Source organism: Mchenga conophoros, linkage group LG18 (assembly GCF_057382185.1).
Source record: "Mchenga conophoros isolate Kocher_MC1m ecotype Shallow Benthic linkage group LG18, M_conophoros_male_GT1.1, whole genome shotgun sequence".
Lineage (NCBI taxonomy): Eukaryota > Metazoa > Chordata > Actinopteri > Cichliformes > Cichlidae > Mchenga > Mchenga conophoros.
In genome coordinates, this window is record NC_140543.1 from 32,387,817 (window position 1) to 32,409,523 (window position 21,707).

Genomic DNA, 21,707 nt, shown 5'->3' on the forward strand with positions numbered 1-21,707 from the left:
TTATTTTGACAGTTCTTTCCCTTTTTCACTCCCATCAAAGACTATTAAATATATTTTAGATAAAGTGATCATGCATTAGCACAAGTTAAAATCAAATAGAAGTTATATCTATTAAATGAGCACAAGATAAAAAAAAACTGTCAGCAGGAGAAATAAAGTCATGGAATTCGGAACTATGAACTATGAACTCTCACTAACAGCCAGATGTTAGTGAGACTAGACTTTCTTCCAGTGAAAAACATTCCCTGTAAAAATGGCTTGGTTTAAAGTTTGCTTGGTCATCTGGTCTGATTTACTGCTACTGTTCATGTTTATACTATTCTACTTGTTAAAAATAACAAACAAGTAGCCTACAAATACTTTGTTCCTCTACTTAAGTAGAATTTTCAGGTATCTGTACTTCATTTGAGTATTCATTTTTTTAAAAAAATTCTTTACACTTTTACTCCCTACATTTTAACACAAATATCTATACTACCTACTCCTTACGTCTTCAAAACAGGCTCCTTACTTTAGGTTCAACTGTATCATTTATAGCGATTATTAAAGTATAAAAGTATAAAAGTGGGCGACACCAGTGATATTGTAGTCAGGATCTAGCTTGCGCTAAAGAGAAATGAGCACAAAGAGTGTAACATTTCTACACAACATAATTTTTCAACAACATTTCTATCAGCTCGACAAACATCACCAAAAACACAGACTGGAATTTACCATGTTTCACTGGGCAGTTCTTACCCTTAAACATAACCTCTCGTCTTCCTCTCCTGTCCTTTCTTTTCTTACATCTTTCTCCATCTCTGAGTGAAGTTAACACTCTTTCTTTTATCTCCCCGAAAAAAAAAAAGTCAGCTGGAGCTTTGTCTAGCGACACATTCTGTAACAAACTGCACACAAAATAATATTCAAAGGTTATCTGTGATTTTATCATTTTGAATCCCATATTTTATCAGTATATGATGTATTTTGATAAAATATTTATTTTTTATACTGTGAAATGTCCTGAAAAACAAAATATACAAAACAGTATATATGACATCAAGGACCCATGGCACACAGCTTTGCAGGTACTTTATGTTTGTTTATGATATTTCCACGCGTGGTCTCACAGCCTGGTTTTTTAACTTTAAACCCCAAAGTAGCCCCTACAGACTTGGTCAGCATCTGACAAAGCGTGGGGACAAGAACAAGAAGAACTGGAGCAAATGGTACTACTGTACCATGCACTAATTATGTGTTCATCAAATGTTTCATGAACATTCAGGGTAGTTATGTGCAGGATAAACAGGTTAGCTTGCATCAATCTGGTGAATTTACAGTAAAACACTGTGTTAGCCTGATACTCAGTGGCTGTAGTTGTCAGTGTTAGGTTACATGTAGTGTAGATGATGGATTTGCATTTAAGCTGATGATGCTTAGATTCATTCACTGAATGAATTCATCCACCTGTCTAGTATAAAGGCAACATCCAGTATACTGTTAGTGTAAGAAATGAAACTCCACCGAGATGGCTGTGAAACACATGTTGAAGTCAGTCGTTTAAATCCACAAAGAGCAGCAGCTAAGCTGATCACAATTTGTCTACTAATGCTCAAGCTTACATTCGAAATTATTGTGAGTGTTAGCATTTTCCCCACGTTGAGCCAGTACAACAGATCTTAGTGTTCCCCCACTTGCCAAATCTCACTTAACATTCTTTAAAAGAAAAAAATATTTTACTTATTGTGTCCTAAACAACAGATTCAAGCTGGGTGCATTCATTAGAATTTAGATTTGACTAATATGTGTATTCTCATGTACTAATATCATTTTAATATTATATTAATATAGCGGCAGGTCCAGTTATCTATGCATAAAAATGGTTAGTAGAATTGTCCTTCAAGGAGCTGCTTTTCACTTTCTTTTTCTCTTGTACTTGAGTAAAGAAGTTTAATCACTACTCTTCAACTTTTACTGGAGTATTTTTTTAATGCAACTATTGTACGGTTACATTGTAACATCTCTGAGTGAGAGACTATCTCTCCACTTCATTACATATTCCATATGTACGGGGTGTAACGCCACGGCCAATGGGGGTCATACCCCGTACATATGGAATATGTAACAGAGTGCAGAGATAGTCTCGCTATGATAAAGAACTGCACTTCTGCTTTAGAACAGAATGTCTATATTTTGCCACCTCTGGCTACAAGTGACAGGACTGTAGCTTTTGGCACTTCTTCATTGCCTTGAAGTCCACAGCAAAAAATCTGGACAAAACAGAAAGTGAGCAAACTCGACCAAATTAATGTCTCTGTAAATCTGCTTCTGTGTTCTCCATTTGTCTTTCCAGTGCTGGGTTGATTTGGCTGTCACACAATTCTAGCTTTCAAAGGAAGAGCAGATGTGAATCATCGGTTGTATGTAACAGAAAAGGTAAATAAACATATTTGACATGAAAGAATTAAGAGGTCTGATAACCCACACTGTACATCTGTTTGTTTGGAATTCAATTTATTTTACAGTTAGTTCTCAAATGTTTGTTTGTTTGTTTTTTAAGTTAATTGCAGTGATCGTGATTTGGTTGTTTCAGTTGTGCATCCTCCACGTCATTACCGACAGCCTTTATGTTAAGTAGTCCCAAACCAGGCCTCCCGGGGCAGTACCAGCTGGGCCCCAGGCGGTACCAGCCCTGATATAGTCCTCTCCAGCTGAGACAGCCAAGAGCACCCCCCAGCAGCTGGGTGGGGAACTGAGGAAAGTAAGCTAAGAGACAGAGCAACAAGAAGATCCAGAGCCAGAGCAGAAGAACACAGAACAGAAAGAGGATTCTCAGTGGGGCATCTGAGATTCCCCCAAGGCTCAAATAAGGTCCAAACACAGCTGTTTCCTCTACCAGCAGCAGGCAGCAAAGGCAGAGAAGGAAAATGTCTTCAGAAACCTCATATCCCCTCCACAGCATTCCAGCTTTCAGACACTCAGACTTGCTCTCCCCCTCTCGCAGCACCAGCAGAGTCTGGCCATTTGTGACCACTGTTCCAGCTTCTAAAGGTTCATAGCAGCTTCCTGTGGCATTCTCCAGGAGGTCCAAGAGTTTGCAAAAACCAAGCCATAGTCCACCGGCCACCGCAAGCCGTGAGAGGTGGCGGATGGAGAGAGACAGGGAACGACGGACGGAAAAGGAGAGGAGGAAAACAAAAGAGCCAACAAAGATGCAGGTCCAACCCCAACCAGAGTGCAAGAACATCCTGGAAGAAGGAGAACAGAGATGAGAGCAGTGGAGACAGGACGTGATGGAAGAAGAAATTATATCGACTGAATATGAAATATTAAATATCAGGACAGAACAAAGTTGACAGGAAGTGTAACAGGAAGCAGTCTCACCTGTAGAGGAAGTGATTCTTCTTGGCAAAGATGCTGTGGTGAGACACCCAAAGACTCAGCATGGGACCGAACATCACCAGTGCTGACAACAACAGGTGGAAGTGCCGCCGGAACAAGGTGGTACCCATAAACCTGGCTGCCAGGTCTGTCAGGACTACAAGGACTGTGCTGAGGAACATTTGGACCAAAATGCTGACTGAATTTCAAACAATATACAAAAGCCACCTGCTGCTCGCTGTGTTTGTGCAGATTATCCACCTCAGACCCAACAGTGTTCACTGTTTCATGTGATGAATCTGTAATCCTCTACAGAATGCATGTAACGCTAACCACACATTACATTTGCAGAAGAATTCAAGAAGAAACAAGAAGAATTCACCATCTTATGTAGTCCAGGAGATAGTAGCAATGACCAGACAAATGCAAATGCACAATAAAGTCACTGAATTTAGGGAAACAAACTGCAGTTTTCAAAGATTAGATCCATTGGAGCATGATTATTAATGATGATTGATCCTCCAGAAATCCACTGTTGCTTAGGGGTGTGATAAAAGTCCACTAATGTTAGCTGCTGTGACGTTAGTATTTACTTCCAGGGGTATGTATGAATGAATTGACAACTGGCGTTTGACAACCCATGAAATCCAGCCCTAAAATTCTTCAGTCCAGCAGGCACTTCTACTGAGTCAGGGAAGTTTGCTGTTCTCCATTCACAGCTTTAGTTCAGAGCTGAGTGAGCTTCTGTTGAAGAAGTTCTCTCCTTCCTGGTTTCCTGCCATGCGACTGTGAGACTGTGCGTTTGTCACTGGTCACGCCTGCACTGATTCTTCAAAAATGCAGTGTCAACCCAGCTGTGACACTCAGAGACATCCCATAGTTGTAGCTCCAGAATACTCTTCTGCTATCTTCAGTGTAACAGTAGCTTCTCCCTCAGTGCTCTTGTCATTCACAACCACCCAATATGTACATAGTGTGCTCTTACCCGTGTCACATTGCTCATATTGGAGTAGCTGAAGGTCGAACCACTGACATGGATTCCTTGACAGTAAAATGGATATCATGGGGTTTCAGATTATTCACATTAATGCAAAGCAAAGTTAAAGGGTGAGAGTAAACTGAGCAATGCTGACTTGAGCAGCGTCATGAACCAGAAGTGACATCAATTAAATTAAATGTGTGTGTTTGTATGTGTCCTGGTGTATTAATAGCTATAACCTTTGTACTGTATCTGAGCTGAGGCTCAGCTGCTGTAGAAGTCTGTCTCTGTCAATCACTTGCTGTCCTTTCTTGCTCTCCGCGGTCTGCTGTCATTCTGTTTCATTTAGTTTCTTTAATTGAGCCAAATTGACCAAGGCACTTCTGTCCTCTCAGCACCCAGTCACTTAAAGTCCACAGAGCTCTCTCTGTAACAATTTCTGTTATACACAGTGATCCTTCAACTCTTAGTGGCTCTTACATCTTACCAATAAATGGCACTATTATTATTATTATTATTGTTATTGTTGTTGTTGTTGTTACGTTGTACTGTTGTGCTGTTTTAGCATGCTCTAAATAAGTCCAGTTTTTCTTATTTTTTTCTTATAATTTCATCTGCATTGGTTGTTATTAAGTCTTTGTTTTTGTTTACTTTTTAAATATATAGCTGTTTTGCTTTTTAGTCAGATTAATTTTCAGTTATATTCATACTACATATCAACTGTATGCCATTCTGTAAACTTCACTTTCATTTTAAGCAGCACTAGATCTTTCCTGCTTAGCAGTCTCAGTGTTGTTGCATTAATTACTTACAGTCAATAGCTTTGTCTTCAATGTAGACTTCATAGAAAATTAGTTCTGATAAATTCAATATTTTGGGAAATACATTACATAACTGTAACCAGCATCTTATGAGCAGGCTTTGTTGAGGAAATCCATGACATGAAAGGATCTGAATCACACTTTTTGATACCTGACCAAGACTATGTTTAGTGTGCTGAGTAAGTTACAAAACGTGTTTGTGTTCTAGGAGTATCGTTACAGGCCACAGTATTCCCCCTCTGTCTTTTTATGTCACTGTAACTCTTTCAGCATGTTCTTTTTTAAGCCCTTGTTCAAGATTGGTGCCTACTGTCAGTCCTGCCTCCTGTACTGAACCAATGGTCCAGTGCAATCCTCCAATGAAGCTGGACAGCCTATGTCAAGACAACACCAATGCATCATTAAGATTAGTCTGCTAGAAGCAATGAATAGTGGATAAGCTCCGATGAATGGATAAACAATTAAAATAGAAAGCTTCAACTATATATAAAACTATAGTTTTATAGTTTTTGTAAGCATGAAAAAAATGATGAGAACTCAATCAGCCACTGAAATATGTTCAGTATTTTTATTTACTCTCATTGTATTACCTAAACTAATGTCTCTATTAGTGTGTGTGTTTCTGTGTTATGTGTTGTTACACTGTAACACCGTCTGATTTACAGGTGTATAATTTTACACAGACTGCCGCATCTCTCTGCACTGTTCAATATTTTGGCTAAAAGGAAATACCAATCTCATCATTTTCAAAATGCCACCTAAAAAAGCAAACCCAGGAGTTGAAGAGGAGTTGGAGGAGATTAGGAAATCGCTTAATTTCATGTCTGATGAACTGAGCAAAGTGGCTAAACAACAAGGTATGCTACATGACCTAATGGATGAAATAAAACAACTAAAAAACCTCATAAAGGACAAGGACAAGAAAATAGACGACTTGGAACGGCGAATCGAGGACCTTGAACAATACACAAGAATGGATGATTTAATCATAAGTGGTCTGGAGACGCAACACCGAACCTACGCCAGAGTAACAGCTGGCGGAGGTAAAGACGGTGAAGATGCCCCGGTAGAGGAGCAGCAAACGCTTGAACAGCAAGTGATAAAATTCCTTCAAACGAAGAATGTAAGTATTCAGAGCCATCATATTGCAGCATGCCACACGCTCCCCAGAAAAGACAGTAAAACAAAGCCAGCAATCATTCTTCGGTTTGTGAGTCGCAAAACAAAGATTGAGTTACTGAAACAGGGTAAGAAGCTAAAAGGGACTGGTGTGTATTTAAATGAACATTTAACGAAAAAGACTGCTGAAATTGCAAGACAGGCACGCATCCTGAGAAAACAAAATAAGATACAAGCGACATGGACGAGGAACTGCAAAGTAATGATAAGACTAAATGGCAATCCCGAAGAAGTGAAAGTTGTGATGATAAGAGAACTCAAAGACTTAGAGCAATATAAATAATCAGGAATCTGCTATGGAATCTATTGGAAAAGTGACGATTGGATAATGAACAATGGGTATGGAAAGTATTTCTGGCCTTATGGCTCAAAAACAATGGAAACAACAACAACAAAAACACATAAATGACAAGTTTGGACACAGATTATAGGTTTCCATTCGGAGATATTGAAGAGGAAGACTTTGATTATGAAAAGGACTGTCAAGGTGGTTATTTTGCCACACACGCTGAGAAAACGAACTTCAAAACGTTTAACTATGCAGAGCACAACATGAATGACCCTGAAAGTAGCATTGACCCAGATACCCACTTCTACAATAACACCAATAATACTTGTGAGTACTATACAGATGACCAATTCAATGTGAATATTAAAATGGCAAATGCATTGTCGGTCATACATTTCAATAGTAGAAGCCTGTATAAAAAATTTTCTAAAATTACAGAATGTTTAAGTAAGTTAAAAAAGTTTAATATAATTGCAATATCAGAAACATGGCTCGATAATGAGAAAGTTAGTGAAATGGGACTGGAAGGATACGAATTATTTACAATGAACAGGTTAACGACTAATGCAATGGAAAGGACTACGAGTAAGACATGTATCTGCGGCAAGCTGTGCAAGAACCAGCGTGGCCTAAAGGTCCATCAGGCTAGAATGAAATGTTTGGAGCGGCAGAGTGAGGTGCAACGCACAGGTCCTGAACCTGGTGAGACGCAGGAGGAGCCCGGCCAGGAGGCACCCCACAGAGCCCAGTCCCTCCATGCACAGGACTCTTCCAATCCAAGCAGTGTAGTTCCACAACAGCGGATTAAGTGGCCCCCAGCCAGCAGCCAGAGCGAGTGGCAGAAGTTTGATGAGGATGTCTCCAACATCATACAAGCTGTGGCCAAAAGAGGTGCCGACAGCAGGCTTAAAACAATGACCACCATCATAGTCAGCTACGCCTCAGAAAGGTTCGGCCTGATCGAGAAGTGTAGCAACAAGACCCCTTACACCATGAACCGCAGGGCCATGAAGATTCATCAACTACGCCAGGAGCTTAGGAGCCTTAAGAAGCAGTTCAAGAACGCTGATGCGGAGGAGAAGCAAGCTTTAGAGGAGCTGCATAACATCTTGCGGAAGAAGCTGATTACCCTCCGTAGAGCAGAATGGCACAGGAGGCGAGGAAGAGAGAGAGCCAGGAAACGTGCAGCTTTCATTGCTGATCCCTTTCGATTTTCCAAACAATTGCTTGGGGTCAAGCGAAGCGGGCAGTTGGAGTGCTCAGCAGAGGAGGTGAATAACTTCCTTCATGAGACCACGAGTGACCCATTGAGGGAACAAGACTTGGGACCAAACAAAGCTCTCATCAACCCTGCCCCACCATCAGTAGAGTTCAAGTTGACGGAGCCAAGTTTGAAGGAGGTGTGTGAGGTCATCAAAGCAGCCCGCTCAGCATCCTCCCCAGGTCCCAGTGGCGTACCCTACCTTGTCTATAAGCGCTGCCCAGAGCTGCTCCGCCACCTGTGGAAGATCTTAAAGGTGATATAGCGGAGAGGGAGAGTTGCTGATCAGTGGAGGTGCGCAGAGGGAGTCTGGATTCCCAAAGAGGAGGATTCGAAAAACATAAACCAGTTTCGGAGTATCTCGCTATTGAGCGTGGAGGGGAAGGTGTTTTTTAGCGTTGTCTCCTGGAGATTGACCGAGTTTCTCCTTAGAAACAATTACATTGATCCATCAGTTCAGAAGGGGGGAATCCCAGGAGTTCCTGGTTGCCTAGAGCACACTGGTGTAGTTACACACCTTATAAGAGAAGCACATGAGAACAGAGGCGACCTAGCTGTATTGTGGCTGGACCTAACTAATGCGTATGGGTCGATCCCACACAAACTGGTTGAGCATGCTTTGCACCTCCACCACGTCCCCAGCAAGATCAAGGACCTAATCCTGGACTATTACGCCAATTTCAGGCTTAGGGTCACTTCTAGGGCAGTTACTTCAGACTGGCACCGACTCCAAAAAGGTATAATAACAGGCTGTACCATCTCAGTTACGCTCTTTGCCCTGGCAATGAACATGGTGGTAAAGGTTGCGGAGGTGGAGTGCAGAGGGCCGTTAACAAGGTCAGGTGTTCGTCAGCCCCCTATCAGAGCCTATATGGATGACCTCACCATTACAACATCATCAGTTCCCGGGTGTAGGTGGATCTTGCAAGGTCTTGAGAGACTCATCTCATGGGCAAGGATGAGTTTTAAACCTTCCAAGTCAAGATCGATGGTACTGAAGAAGGGCAAGGTGACGGACAAGTTCCGGTTCTCAATTTCAGGAACCATTATTCCATCCATAACGGAACAACCAGTTAAGAGCTTGGGGAAACTCTTTGACTCCAGCCTGAAAGACTCTACTGCTATCCAGAAGGCAAATGAGGAGCTGGGAGCGTGGCTTATTAAGGTGGATAAGTCCGGCTTGCCTGGAAGATTTAAAGCCTGGATCTACCAGCATTCCATCCTGCCCCGAATCCTGTGGCCCTTGCTTGTCTATACAGTTCCAATAACTACTGTGGAATCCCTTGAAAGAAAGATCAGTGGCTTTCTTCGTAAGTGGCTGGGACTTCCCCGCAGTCTCACCAGCGCTGCCTTGTATGGGACAAGCAACAGCGTGCAGTTACCCTTCAGTGGTCTCACAGAAGAGTTCAAGGTGGCTCGCACACGAGAAGCCCTACAGTACAGAGATTCTAAAGACTGCAAGGTGGCATCAGCAGGCATTGAGGTAAGGACAGGAAGAAAGTGGAAGGCTGAGAAGGCAGTTGAGGTGGCGGAGTCACGCCTAAGGCAGAAAACACTAATGGGGGTCTTAGCAACAGGGGGAGCAGGCTTGGGGTACATCCCAAAGGCCCAGGTCAGCAGGGCACAGGGAAAGGAGAGACACCAGCTACTCCAGGAAGAGGTCCGAGCAGGTGTGGAGGAGGAGCGAGTAAGCAGAGCTGTAGGCCTTAAGCGGCAGGGAGCATGGACAAGGTGGGAGAGCACCTTGCAGCGCAAGGTCACCTGGGCAAACATCATGCAGGCAGACTTCCACCGGATCCGATTCCTAGTGCAGGCAGTATACGACACTCTGCCAAGCCCAGCAAACCTCCATTTGTGGGGAAAGAGCGAGACACCTGCCTGTCCCCTGTGCTCTGGAAGAGGGACCCTAGAACACCTCCTTAGCAGCTGCCCAAGGGCCCTGGCCGATGGTCGGTATCGTTGGCGGCACGACCAGGTGCTCAGAGTAGTTGCTGAAAAGATTGCCTCAGCAATCAGCATCAGCAAGCATCATCATGCTCCGAGGAAGGCAATCTCTTTTATTAAGGCTGGAGAGAAACCCCAGGGGCGCCCACATTTGACAACTGGCCTTCTCAACACAGCCTCTGATTGGCAGCTACAGGCTGACCTGGGTAAACAACTAAAGTTTCCTCAGAACATTGCAGAAACATCACTCCGGCCAGACTTGATAATTATTTCTGAGGCCTCAAAACAGCTGATCATGCTGGAACTCACAGTGCCCTGGGAAGAGCGGATTGAGGAGGCTAATGAAAGGAAACGAGGAAAGTACCAGGAACTAGTGCAAGAGTGCAGGGGAAGGGGCTGGAAGACTTTCTATGAGCCCATAGAAGTGGGTTGTAGGGGCTTTGCAGGACGATCACTCTGCAAAGTTCTAGGCCGGCTGGGCGTGGCTGGGGCAGCCAAGAAGAGGGCCATCCAGGCTGTGAGTGAAGCGGCAGAGAAAGCCACAAGGTGGCTGTGGATTAAGAGGGCTGATCCGTGGGTAGCTACTGGTACGCAAGTCGGGGCCTGATCACCCCCGGCTGGGTCGCCTGGGCGAGGGTGTATGATGTTGTGAGACCCGAAACACCTGATGACCCTAGGATACATCACTGAAGATGCGTACCAGTGCATCCAGGAGATGTGTCTTTATAGTATAGGGTGAATAAATAGTTATGACAGTGATTTAAAAAGGTGTAGTTCATTTTCCTTGTTTAAAAACATGTTTAAAAATAGAGTATTAGAAAAATATATAAATCAAGAATGAAAAGAACAAAAAGGAGAAAAAAAAAACAACAACCTCTTGATTCTTTACTTTGATGTAGTTACTTATCTAAGGTGGAAAGTTTTTTTTTTCTTTGTTTTGTTTGTTTGTTTGTTTGTTTGTTTGTTTTGTTTGGTTTTTGCTTTGTTTTATTATTTTCTTCAAGCCCTGTGTACAGGAGCTGCATACAAAAAGATATTTTGTGAAAAGGGTTGGCGTAATAAGCAAATGCTTCAGCCAATACCTTTTGATTAGCCTTGTCTCATGCTTTCTTTCTTTATGGTAGATTTTTGTTCTGTTTTCACTGTTTTTTGTTTTTTTTTTCTCACTGTTTTCACTGAGATTTGAATTTGAATGCTAATCAATCAATAAAATCAAATCAAATAATGTACATATTCAGCATGAACAAATATGAGTGAATAATTGAAAAATACTTTATCTGAGATGTGGCAAATTCTTTTGTTACAGCAGTTGAAATGATGATGAAATCAGGTTCATCTTTCTTTAACTTATTATTTGACCATTCATCTGCATTGTTACTTCTATCCCGAGCAGCTCCACCATCGTGAGATGATTTCCACATGATTGCAAACAACAGCGTTTGTAAGATTCAGTGTAGCGCTGTCTGTAGCGCAACAGCACTCCCAAGAGCAATACAGAGACCCTCTGTGCTTGGATTTCATTATTGTAGTGCTGCTGACATCTACAGGAAAAGCTTTTTTTTACTTGAAAGAATCCCCCACCCCACGCGTCTTAAAAAAATGTGGATTATTGAGAGTCAATGAGAACCATTATTTTGTTGTTAGAGCTACGCTTTTTTAATATTCAGTTTGGAGAACTGGAGTTTTGACTGCAGAACGATCTGTTGAAGGCTATTTGTATTTGAATACGCATTATTGGACAATCAACATTAGCCTAAAATTAAATATGGAGAAATGTTGTTTTGAGACTGTCATGGTCCATCTACACTGAACAAAAATATAAACGCAACACCTTTGTTACTGCTCCCATTCCCCATGGGATGGACGTAAAATTCATTCCAGATACACAATATAACCATCCCTCCCAAACAGTGGTCACAAATCAGTCCAAATGTGTGGTAGTGGGCACATCTGCTATATTGAGATAATCCATCCCACCTCACAGGTGTGCCACATCAGGATGCTGATCTGACATCATGAGTAGTGCACAGGTGTACCTCAGACTGCCCACAACAAAAGGCCACCCTGGAATGTGCAGTTTTGTCTCACAGCAGGTCTCTACGTCCATCCCATGGGGAATGGGAGCAGTAACAAAGGTGTTGCATTTATATTTTTGTTCAGTGTATTTATATAGCCAAAGCACAGCAACAGTCACCTCAAGGGGCTTTATATTGTAAGGTAGACCCTACAATAATGCATACATGTTTTTTTTTATGTCCTTGTTTAAACATGTGCTGTGGTGTGGTCTCACTTTGCTTGTGACTTCTTCATGTTTAGAAATATAATGGATAAATAAAACACATTATATTTAATAATGCAAAGCACAATCTTATAATAGGATGGGAGCATGCTTGTGCTATGAACTCCCTGCCTCCACATGCTCATGTGATCGACCAGTGGACAGGTACATTTATATATAATATATTAGAACTTATATGTATAGTGTATGCTTTTGAATTGGGGGTGAACAAAAACCCTGCCACTCTGTGGATCAGCTGAGACATAACAGTTTACTGCAACCGGTGTAATAGTCATAGTCACTTTCATGTAACAAGTAATGGACAGTATGGACCCTAAACATAACCTGAACTCAAACAAGCCATCACCAAGTAAACTTGGTTTGTGCCCCCAAAGGATGACTATAAAAAATATGACTATAAATGTCCCTATGACACTGACACACACACACACACACACACACACACACACTTACACTTACATTTACATGCAGGCACACACCAGTGATCAGACCAGTCAGACCATAGTAAGTCAATGGTCACATTCTTCCTTTTCAATCTCAATACTCGTAGTTGCTTTTCAAAATCTGGTGACATCATTGTGACAATGAGTCATGCTCCTGTTTACCAGGATGCCATTGCTGCGATCCTCTGGTGTGACAATCCTGTGTTCAGCTGTAGCAGACCACAGAGTCGACAACACAAAGTAATGGAGGCATCATGTAGGTACAACTGTAGAGCAGACAGAACAGTGGGGGATTTAGAGATACCTTCAAAATTTCGAGTTATGCATGTCAAAAAAAACTTTGTTCAGTGGCAGAAACAAGTTTCAGTACCCCTCTGATGCCAACAGTCACTCCTGAAAAGGAGACAGAATTGAACATGATTTATTGATATACAGATTTCAATTAATCTATTTGGCAGTTAAACTCTGACGGCCCAACACAGCAGAATGATAGGAGTTAGAGCAGGACCCAGTGGAGTCTAGATGCTGGTGGTGGAGATGAAGATGGAGGCTTGGATGGAGCCTGAGTAACTTGTAAGGTAAGGAGGAGATGGGGAGGAGGTGGGTTGCATGAAGGCATCTGCAAGGCAGAATGACAGATTTAAAGTATGGGGAGTGGAGGCTGATTGGCCTTGAGAACGCAGGGAGAAAGATGATTGGACTAGACCAGTGATGTCCACAGTGAGCTTGACAGAGTGGGAAAGTGATGTAAAACTTAAATTAGCCACCAAAAACCTGGAAGGCAGACAGATGTGTGACCACAGATCTTTCTGATTGAACTTAAAATAATTATATAATAATTGTTATCCAGCAAAAAAAATAAATAAAAAAATAGTCAACTGACACTTGTCTCTTATATGTCTTCAAGTAAGCTCCCAGTTAATAATGTTAACTTATGAAAATAGTTCTTCAAAGGGAGCATTATGGGTCAGCATGTTGGACAAAATTATGACCCAGACCCAGTTATCCTGCTGACTGCTTGGGGTTTTCTTTCAAAATCTTCACATAGCTTTCTTCTTCACGATTCCTTGCACCTTGATGAGATTATGCTCCCTCTTCTCAGGAAAACAGAGGGAGAGAGAAAGGGAAGATATGCTGCAAAGGGCAACAGGTTGGAACCAAACCTAGGCCGGCTGCTCTCTGCAAGGCAGCATATGGTCACCCGCTCATCCCAGTGAGCTAAACCAGCAGCCAAGTGAAGTGCAACCTCGCACTCCATCCCTCTGCAAGGTTGGAGTGATTGTTTTCATTGGAACTACATTTCCCAACTTGGCTAAGTCATTCACAAGTGTTTTGGCCATTGTTATGGTGTCTCTGGACACATCTCTAGGTAATTTTCTTTCCAGAATCTTTGAAACCTTTCGCTTCCTACATCTGTCAAGCTTGTTCTGTACTGTGTGACTCTGAATTTCTCTTTGATGTGATAGAAAGCTAGTAATGCTGTGCTGCCTCTCCCACTTCCGGATCCATTAAAGGGTTGGCTATCTGTGTGGCAGTCATCGAAGCTGTCAGCTGTGGGATCTCGCCTCTAATCCCCCTTAAAGACTGACTGGCAACACAAACAGCTGCTGACCTGATCTCCTCTGCCCTGTCCTGCTGCTGAAAATGTTCCAAACTGGAAAGCCAGAAAGGACAGACAGGGTCAGACATGCTGGAGTCCTCTTTCATACTTTAACATATAATTTTATGTTTTTTACTTTATTTTTTTACTAACTAAACTCATTTTGTATTGTCCTTTGTAGTTCAAAAAGTAACATTATACCAGCCTGACAATAACCGCTTTAGCCTCTCCGTGTAGTTGTGGTGGATATTTTTTCTTCTATGACTATATCTTCTGTGCATGGCTCAGATCTGTTCTTGTAAAAGCAAGCCTTTATCTCTCCACCTGCTATCAGGTGGAGAATGCTACTGATAGTGTGGACAGTACACAGGCTCTAACAGTTCATCCAGTCTGCTCATGCAGTGGAAAGCAGCGGGGTCAGGCAAGGTAGCAAATAAAAGGTCTATTATTAATCTATCACACCGGCAGTTATTAAAGTGCACACATGCTTAATACATAAACAATGACAGGACAAAGGTGAGCGCTACATTCTATTGATAGGCTACTTTAAACTTAGTATACTAGTAACTAAAAAAGTATGCTTGACTCTGAATGGTTCACTTCAGAGGAGTAAATAAATGTTCTGAGTGATAGCATCATTCATGAGGGGTCACTAAAGGATTTAATGAACATGATGATGTGAGTATGTTCTGTTTGTTAACACTGTTAATAAATGGTACATTAATAGTGAAATAAATTGTAATAAACAATTACTGTTAATAAACAATTAAATTATTGTATACACCAGGGGTGGGCAATTCCAGGCTCCGAGGGCCGCTGTCCTGCAGGTTTTAGATCTCACCTTGGGTCAACACACCTGAATCACATGATTAGTTCGTTACCAGGCCTCTGGAGAACTTCAGGAGCTAATTTAGCCATTTAAATCAGCTGTGTTGGTTCAAGGACACATCTAAAACCTGCAGGGACACCGGCCCTCGAGGCCTGGAGTTGCCCACCCCTGGTATACACTCACCTGTCAATTCATTGGTTATATATTGATAGTACTAGGTTGGACTCTCTTTTGACTTCAGAACTACTTTAATTGATTATGGCATGAATTCAAAGAGTTGCTGGAAACATTCCTCAGATGTTTTGGTACATTCTGATGTCACATGCCAAAGGTGCTCTATTGGATTGAGATCTGGTGACTGTGGAGGATATTTGAGTGGAGTGAACTCACTGTCATGTTCAAGTAAACAGTCTAAGATGATTTGGTCTTTGTGACATGGTGTGTTACCCCATCAGCAGCCTGAACCATTGATATGAGGAAGCTCTGCTTTCATGTTGGTAACACCAAGTTCTGACTCAACACTCTGAGTGCTGCAGCAGATATTGAAACAAATCATTTCTTGCAATTTTTCTCCAATCTTCTATTGTGGCCTTCAGCTGCTGTAGTCCATCTGCTTCAAGGTTCTCTGTGTTGCGTGCTGATGCTGATGTATGCTTTTCAGCATACCTTAGTTGTAATTCAATTCAATTCAATTTTATTTTATTTATACAGCCCCAAACCACAATAACAGTCACCTCAAGGGGCTTTATATTGTAAGGTAGACCCTACAATAATACACACAGAGAAAAACCCAACAATCACATGACCCCCTATGAGCAAGCACTTTGGTGACAGTGGGAAGGAAAAACTTTTAAACTTTTAACAGGAAGAAACCTCCGACAGAACCAGGCTCAGGGAGGGGCGGCCATCTGCCGCAACCAGGTTGAAGTGAGAGAAGGAAGCAGTTGTAAGCTAGTAAGAAGTAGTTGTTTAAGTTCACTCTCAAGTTCACGTTTTAACCCAACCCACAATCTCTTGCTAACCTTCAGCAAGCTCAGCGAGCGGTTGTGGCTCGGGTGGGTTCCACCAGTTGGAAGGTAGGTGGTTCACTCTTCAGCTTCTTCAGTCCACATGTCAAAATGTCTTTGGCTAAGGAAATTGAATGCCATACTGTCCCCAGTGGATCCATCAGAGTGTGAATGTGTGTGGTGGTTAGAAAGTACTTAAAAGAACACCAACAGAGTAGAAGACTGCTAGTAATTACCACCATATTTTCAATATAACAGATTTAGTTTACATTTATTAATGATGATGATTATAGTAGTATAGGATCTTCTACATTCAGGTGTTCATTCCTGCAGTAGGATTTCAAAGGTGCAAGGTGCACAGAAACTGACATATACCAAAATGACTCCACCATTCTGCATTCACAGTGCTGTTATTAAAAAGTCAGCAACTAATCTTGAACTAGTCAACTTAAACAGCAACGACTTCACAAAGCCAGACTGCAGATTTTGGTTGATTTTTTCAGTGTTTCAAATCTGACTGATGCCATCAACAGAATGTGTTCAACATAAAACATAGAGGTTTTGGAAAATCTGTATTTTGTTTTCAAGAGATATCAGCTGAAGTTGAACTAGTGTTTGCCTTACTTTTTCTCACTTTTTCATAATTTACAAGTCATTAAGAATACATTCTTACATATATTTACAGTGGCGGCTTGGAAAAAGGCAAATATCCTTTAAGAAATTAGAATAACGCTAAAAAGAAGTTTCCATAAAATTTAAGTTTCCATGTTATATTTGTAACAAATTCATGGCGATATTTATCATTTAGAGTACAGTCAAGTGGAAAAAGAATTTTTTCTGTGGTCTGTAAGGGATTTGAACCCTAACCTTGTGATTACTTCATAGGAACTAGAAGTGACATGAATGTGGCAGTCTAAAGCCAGGCATTGTCCTCGTGAGTTGAAATAACTGCTCTTGAACGGTTGATGTGCATATGATTAGCTGAGTATATCAAGCAGACAAATTTAAAGATTCATTCACTCATTCATTCGTTCTTTGAATCCTGTGGATGTGTCAGCTTTGTTTTAGTGAGGCTAAAGGCAGGAGGTCCTGACAGAGTTGTCAGGAATATTTTTGGGCTTAGACGGTGAAGATGTGCCTGGAACATCAGCATCTGTTCTCTGGGAAGCAGGGAAAGCTGTGATGAGAGGTAAAACAATTTCATTCTCATGAGATAAAAAGAAAAGAGTAAACAAATGTATTCAGGAATTAGAAGAAATCATCAAATCCTTAGAAGAAGTCTGTCTCCTGCCTGTGACAGGAAATGCTGAACAAAATACATACAGCAAATCTAGAATTAAATAAAATTATTAACAGAAAATTTTAATATGAAATCTTTTCTTGCAAATATTTGAACATGGTAATAAATCAGGTTGATCTTAAGTGAACCAGAGAAAGTGAAAATAAAGAAAGAAAAAACGACCAAGGACTTATCTGGGAACACAGTATATGACCCTAAAAGAATAAATAACACCTTCAGAGACTTTTACAAGACTTTATATTCACTTCTGTAAACCCATCCAATGACGAAATTGATCAGTTTCTTGATGTTTCTTGACATAAACCTTCTGAAATTATTAGACAGTCAAGCAATAGCACTGGATTTACCACTGACATGAGGAAAACTCCAGGAAGCCACTGTTTACCCAATAATAAGGCTCCAGGTCCAGATGGATTTCAAGCAGATTTATACAAAGAATTTTGGACAATTCTGGCACCAGTATTCCATGGAATGTTGCAGGAAATCAAGGAAAATGGCACACTACCACTAAATATGAATTCTACCAAAATTTGTCCCCTGCTAAAACCAGGAAGACCCTGTATTTCCTACCAGCTATCGCCCAATATCACTTAAAATAATCTGCAAAGCTCTCTCAAAAAGATTAGTGAAGATAACCCCCTTTTAATACATCCTGACCAAACTGGTTTTGTAAAATCATCCTCCAATAAAATTATAATTCATGTTGGCAGTAATGACACTCGGTTACGTCAATCGCAGGTCACTAAATTTAATGTCTTTAATGTCAGACTGTAGACTTTATCAAAGTAGATGTCTTTCTGAAAGCGCTGTAACTAAGTTTAAGAATATAATCCACCCACTTTTATCATCTTCAATGCCCTGTACCAACACAGAGCAGCTACCTGAATGCTACTCCCACAGAGGTTGATTATCTTGCTTATAACTTTGCCTCCACACCTCGTATGACTCTAAATACTAGATCCTGTGAAAAATAAGGCTTCAAATCAGAAGTACTTGACTCTGTGGTATAATTTTCAAACACGTAGCTTAAAGCAGATGACTCGTAATCTGGAAAGGAAATGGTGTATCACAAATTTAGAAGATCATCATTTAGCCTGGAGAAATAGTTTGCTGCCCTCCACAAAGACAGAACATCTTACTATTCATCACTGATTGAAGAAAATAAGAACAACCCTCGGTTTCTCTTCAGCACTGTAGCCAGGCTGACAAAAAGTCAGAGCTCTGTTGAGCCAACCATCCCTTCAACATTAACTAGTAATGACTTCATGAATTTCAAAAATACAATTTTTATCATTAGAGAAAAAATTACTAATAATCATCTCACAGATGTAATATTATCTACAGCTACTTTCAGCACCATTGATATTCATTTAGTCTTTTTCTCCAATTGATCTTTCTGAGTTAACTTCAATAATTACTTCTTCCAAACCATCAACGGGTCTTTTAGACCCCATTCGTACAAAACTGCTCAAAGAAGTCCTGCCATTAATTAATGCTTCGATCTTAAATATGATCAACCTATCTCTAATGATCGGCTATGTACCACAGGCCTTCAAGCTGGCTGTAGTTAAACTGTCTTGACCCAGAACCCATTAGCCAATTACAGAATAGACTTTATTCTATTTGATACATTAGTTAAACAATATGGATTATCAAAACTGGATTTGTTGAATGTCAAAAAAGTAAATCTATTTTGAAAACGAAATTTAAGCCTAATCAAGTGAAATTGCAAACAAGAAAATGTGGTACAATTCCTTTATCTCAAAACCCCCAAATTACTGTCTAAAATATACAGGACACTCTCCAGAATGGATGAATCAATATCCTTTCCTATTGCAAAATGGGAGTCGGAAAACTTCAAAGCTTCTGGTCTCAGATACGCTTGAAACCTTTAAATCGATTAGAAATCCCAGTCTACAGTTACTACAATGCAAAATACTACATAGAGTGCACTACACAGGTCAAGAGAGCGTAGTTGTCCCCTGCTTTGGTGATTGTTTTTAATGTGGTGGGGGGGTCGGGGTAGTTTTTTTGCTTGTTTTTTTCAGCATCTGTCAGATCTGGAGTTTATAAATTAAAAAGTAATACTTGCAAAGCTTGACTGGGAACGATTGCAGTTAGTGTGATTTGAGCAAAAATAGGAAGCAACCTCCTTGTGATTAAGATATATCTGTGTATGCTCGGTGATTCTATTGAATTATTTCACTGGTCACTCTCAGGCTTTGGGCAACTCAGTCGCAAAGCAGCTGCACAGGTTGCCAGGTGGGTGTCTTCAAAAAAAAAAAAAAAAAAATCACCTATTTTTGCTCTATAGTGACTGAATCATAAACTTAAAATGAAAGTCTGTCTTTGTAAAATCCATTTGATCTGTTTGTGGTGATTACAAAAACAGTCTGACTACAGCAGAGGAAGTTTGGGGTGGGGTGAATTTCACAGAATGAATGCAGCTGTGAGAGGCTTTAAATAGACCAACAAATCACTTCAGTGAGGTGTGATGGGTGTAAGAATTTGCTACCAAGAATAGCATCTAATAATACCCTGCCTGAACTGACAGACACAATATCATTAATACAACCAATACTCTCAGAAATATGTTTTTGTACTTGCAATAAGAATGGAACTAAAATCCTTGAGGTGGTGATGCAGTATAGCCTTCTCTGTTGGCATTGATTTGCATATGGCCAGGTGTCAAAATGTTTTCAAATTAAACTAAGAAACAGAACATTTCAGGATTGCAGTTTTAAAATCCAAGTGTTCAGAAGGCTATCCTGTGGATGATTTCAGTATTACTATCAGTCACAGGTTAATGTTCAAACATCTTTCAGTGTACTCAGAATTTAATTAGACATATTTGAAAATTTTATTTGAATGTAATTTTGCTCATGCTTAAACATTCTAAATATTTTCAAGTTTTAATTTCATATATACAAATGTCATTCTCGCTCCCGCTTTCTCTCTTTACAGTATAATCATCATCTATAAGGATTCATAATCTACAAACTGTGAGTGTGAAGAAGATTCAACCACATGTAAAATCAAAAGTGGAACTTCCTGTATAATAACTGAAAAAATAAAACTGTTATTAGAAAGTGTATTAGAAGCCCATGGCTCCAAGTCGTCTGTCAATTGTTCACCATCAGTACAAGCTTTGGTTCAGTGAGTCATTCCAAAACACTGACCACTACTGAATCACCAAACTAAATCCAACCTCTTCCCAGAAAAACAACCTCACCTAGAATCAAAGGGGGTCATTTAATTCCTGGAGTTTAGGCTGTAAATCAATCTCTCTGTGCCCCTTTGATTGGCTTTGTCAAGTCTTTACCTTACAATATAAAGCATGTTTAGTTGACTGCTGTTGTGATTTGGCACTATATGAACTTCTAATTGTTCTCACACAATCTCACAAATCTTTTGAAACAGTTGTATCTGTCAAAACCAGATTCACTCCACACTCCACAAAACAAAAAACAGAATGTTCAGGGCTTGGAAAAGCTTTTTAATCCCACGGGGCTGTGTTGGAAATGTAAAGACCAAAAAAGATGTATACAGTGTCATGCACAAGATTAAAGCCGATCTATGACTGATAGTGTTCATTGCGTGTTTTTTCTATCCAATGTTTTTACTGCATTGGGAGTGTGTTTGGGATCATTGTCAGACTGAAAAATGAAGCTGTTACCAATCGGACACTTTCCAGGTGGGACTGCAGAGTGGATCAGCTAATAGCTCACTGGAAATCACCTTGAGCTAGGTGCCTTTTGTATGCTTTGAATGATTCATAGGTCAGTCTTCAGCGGCTTAACAACAACAACAACAACAACAAATAACTTTCCTTTGAAAATAGTCTGTTACAATGACTTGACTGAAAAAAACTAACAAAGCAGTCTAAACCTTCAGAAAGCCTAAAAACCTGTTGCTCACGACGAGCCTTTAAAATAACAAAAAAATAAGCAAAGTGTTAAAACAAACGGGGTGGCTCAAGTCTTTAGCAATGCATGTCTCAATCTTTAATTGACTTAATACTATCCAATTTCACTTTTTACTGATCCAATATAATTCTAAAAGCTAAAACATGAACAAATTTGAGAAAAATGTGAAAGGACACACTTTCCTGAGTATCTGAAAGTCCGACATATATTAGTCTCATACTATAGCAGGTCTGTTTTCAAATTGCCTGTCATTCCATGTGAAACTATTTCAGCTTAACATGGTTATTGGCCCACATTTAATCTGAAATTACTTTCCCTTAGATTGTTTTCAGTCGCTGGTATCAACCTTGTGTGCAGAGCTGTGCACTCTGAAGTGCATCAGCTGTAACGAGTCTTTATGAACATCATTCGCGACAAGTGTGAACGGTTCTGAGTTGTATTTTAGAAATGACATCTGTGATGTATTTTTA

At 40.5% G+C, this 21,707-nt stretch overlaps 1 protein-coding gene, 1 long non-coding RNA gene and 1 pseudogene across 2 annotated transcripts; 2 read left to right on the top strand and 1 right to left on the bottom strand.

Moving 5' to 3' along the window:
- Positions 1–1,209: 1,209 nt before the first annotated feature.
- On the bottom strand, positions 1,210–4,430 carry fitm1l (fat storage inducing transmembrane protein 1, like). The gene is made up of 2 exons (XM_085254569.1): positions 3,364–4,430; positions 1,210–3,227 (listed from the first exon to the last, which is right to left on the bottom strand). The coding sequence occupies exons 1-2, from the start codon at positions 3,540–3,542 to the stop codon at positions 2,540–2,542; spliced, it is 867 nt and encodes a 288-aa protein (XP_085110695.1). The 5' UTR covers positions 3,543–4,430; the 3' UTR covers positions 1,210–2,539.
- A 3,112-nt stretch (positions 4,431–7,542) lies between these two features.
- On the top strand, positions 7,543–11,274 carry LOC146554212 (uncharacterized; annotated as a pseudogene).
- Positions 11,275–12,769: 1,495 nt separating this feature from the next.
- On the top strand, positions 12,770–13,907 carry LOC146554213 (uncharacterized). Its single transcript, XR_014889512.1, has 3 exons — positions 12,770–12,831; positions 13,034–13,153; positions 13,678–13,907. It is a non-coding gene; the product is annotated as an uncharacterized LOC146554213 (long non-coding RNA).
- Positions 13,908–21,707: the final 7,800 nt, after the last annotated feature.

What these genes read in the sequence shown, in the direction of transcription:
- fitm1l (XM_085254569.1), bottom strand. Translation starts at nt 3,542, where the DNA reads ATGTTCCTCAGCACAGTCCTTGTAGTCCTGACAGACCTGGCAGCCAGG. An exon ending in AAGAATCACTTCCTCTACAG is followed by an intron (nt 3,228 to 3,363) that starts GTGAGACTGCTT and finishes TCCTTCTTCCAG; the next exon opens with GATGTTCTTGCACTCTGGTT.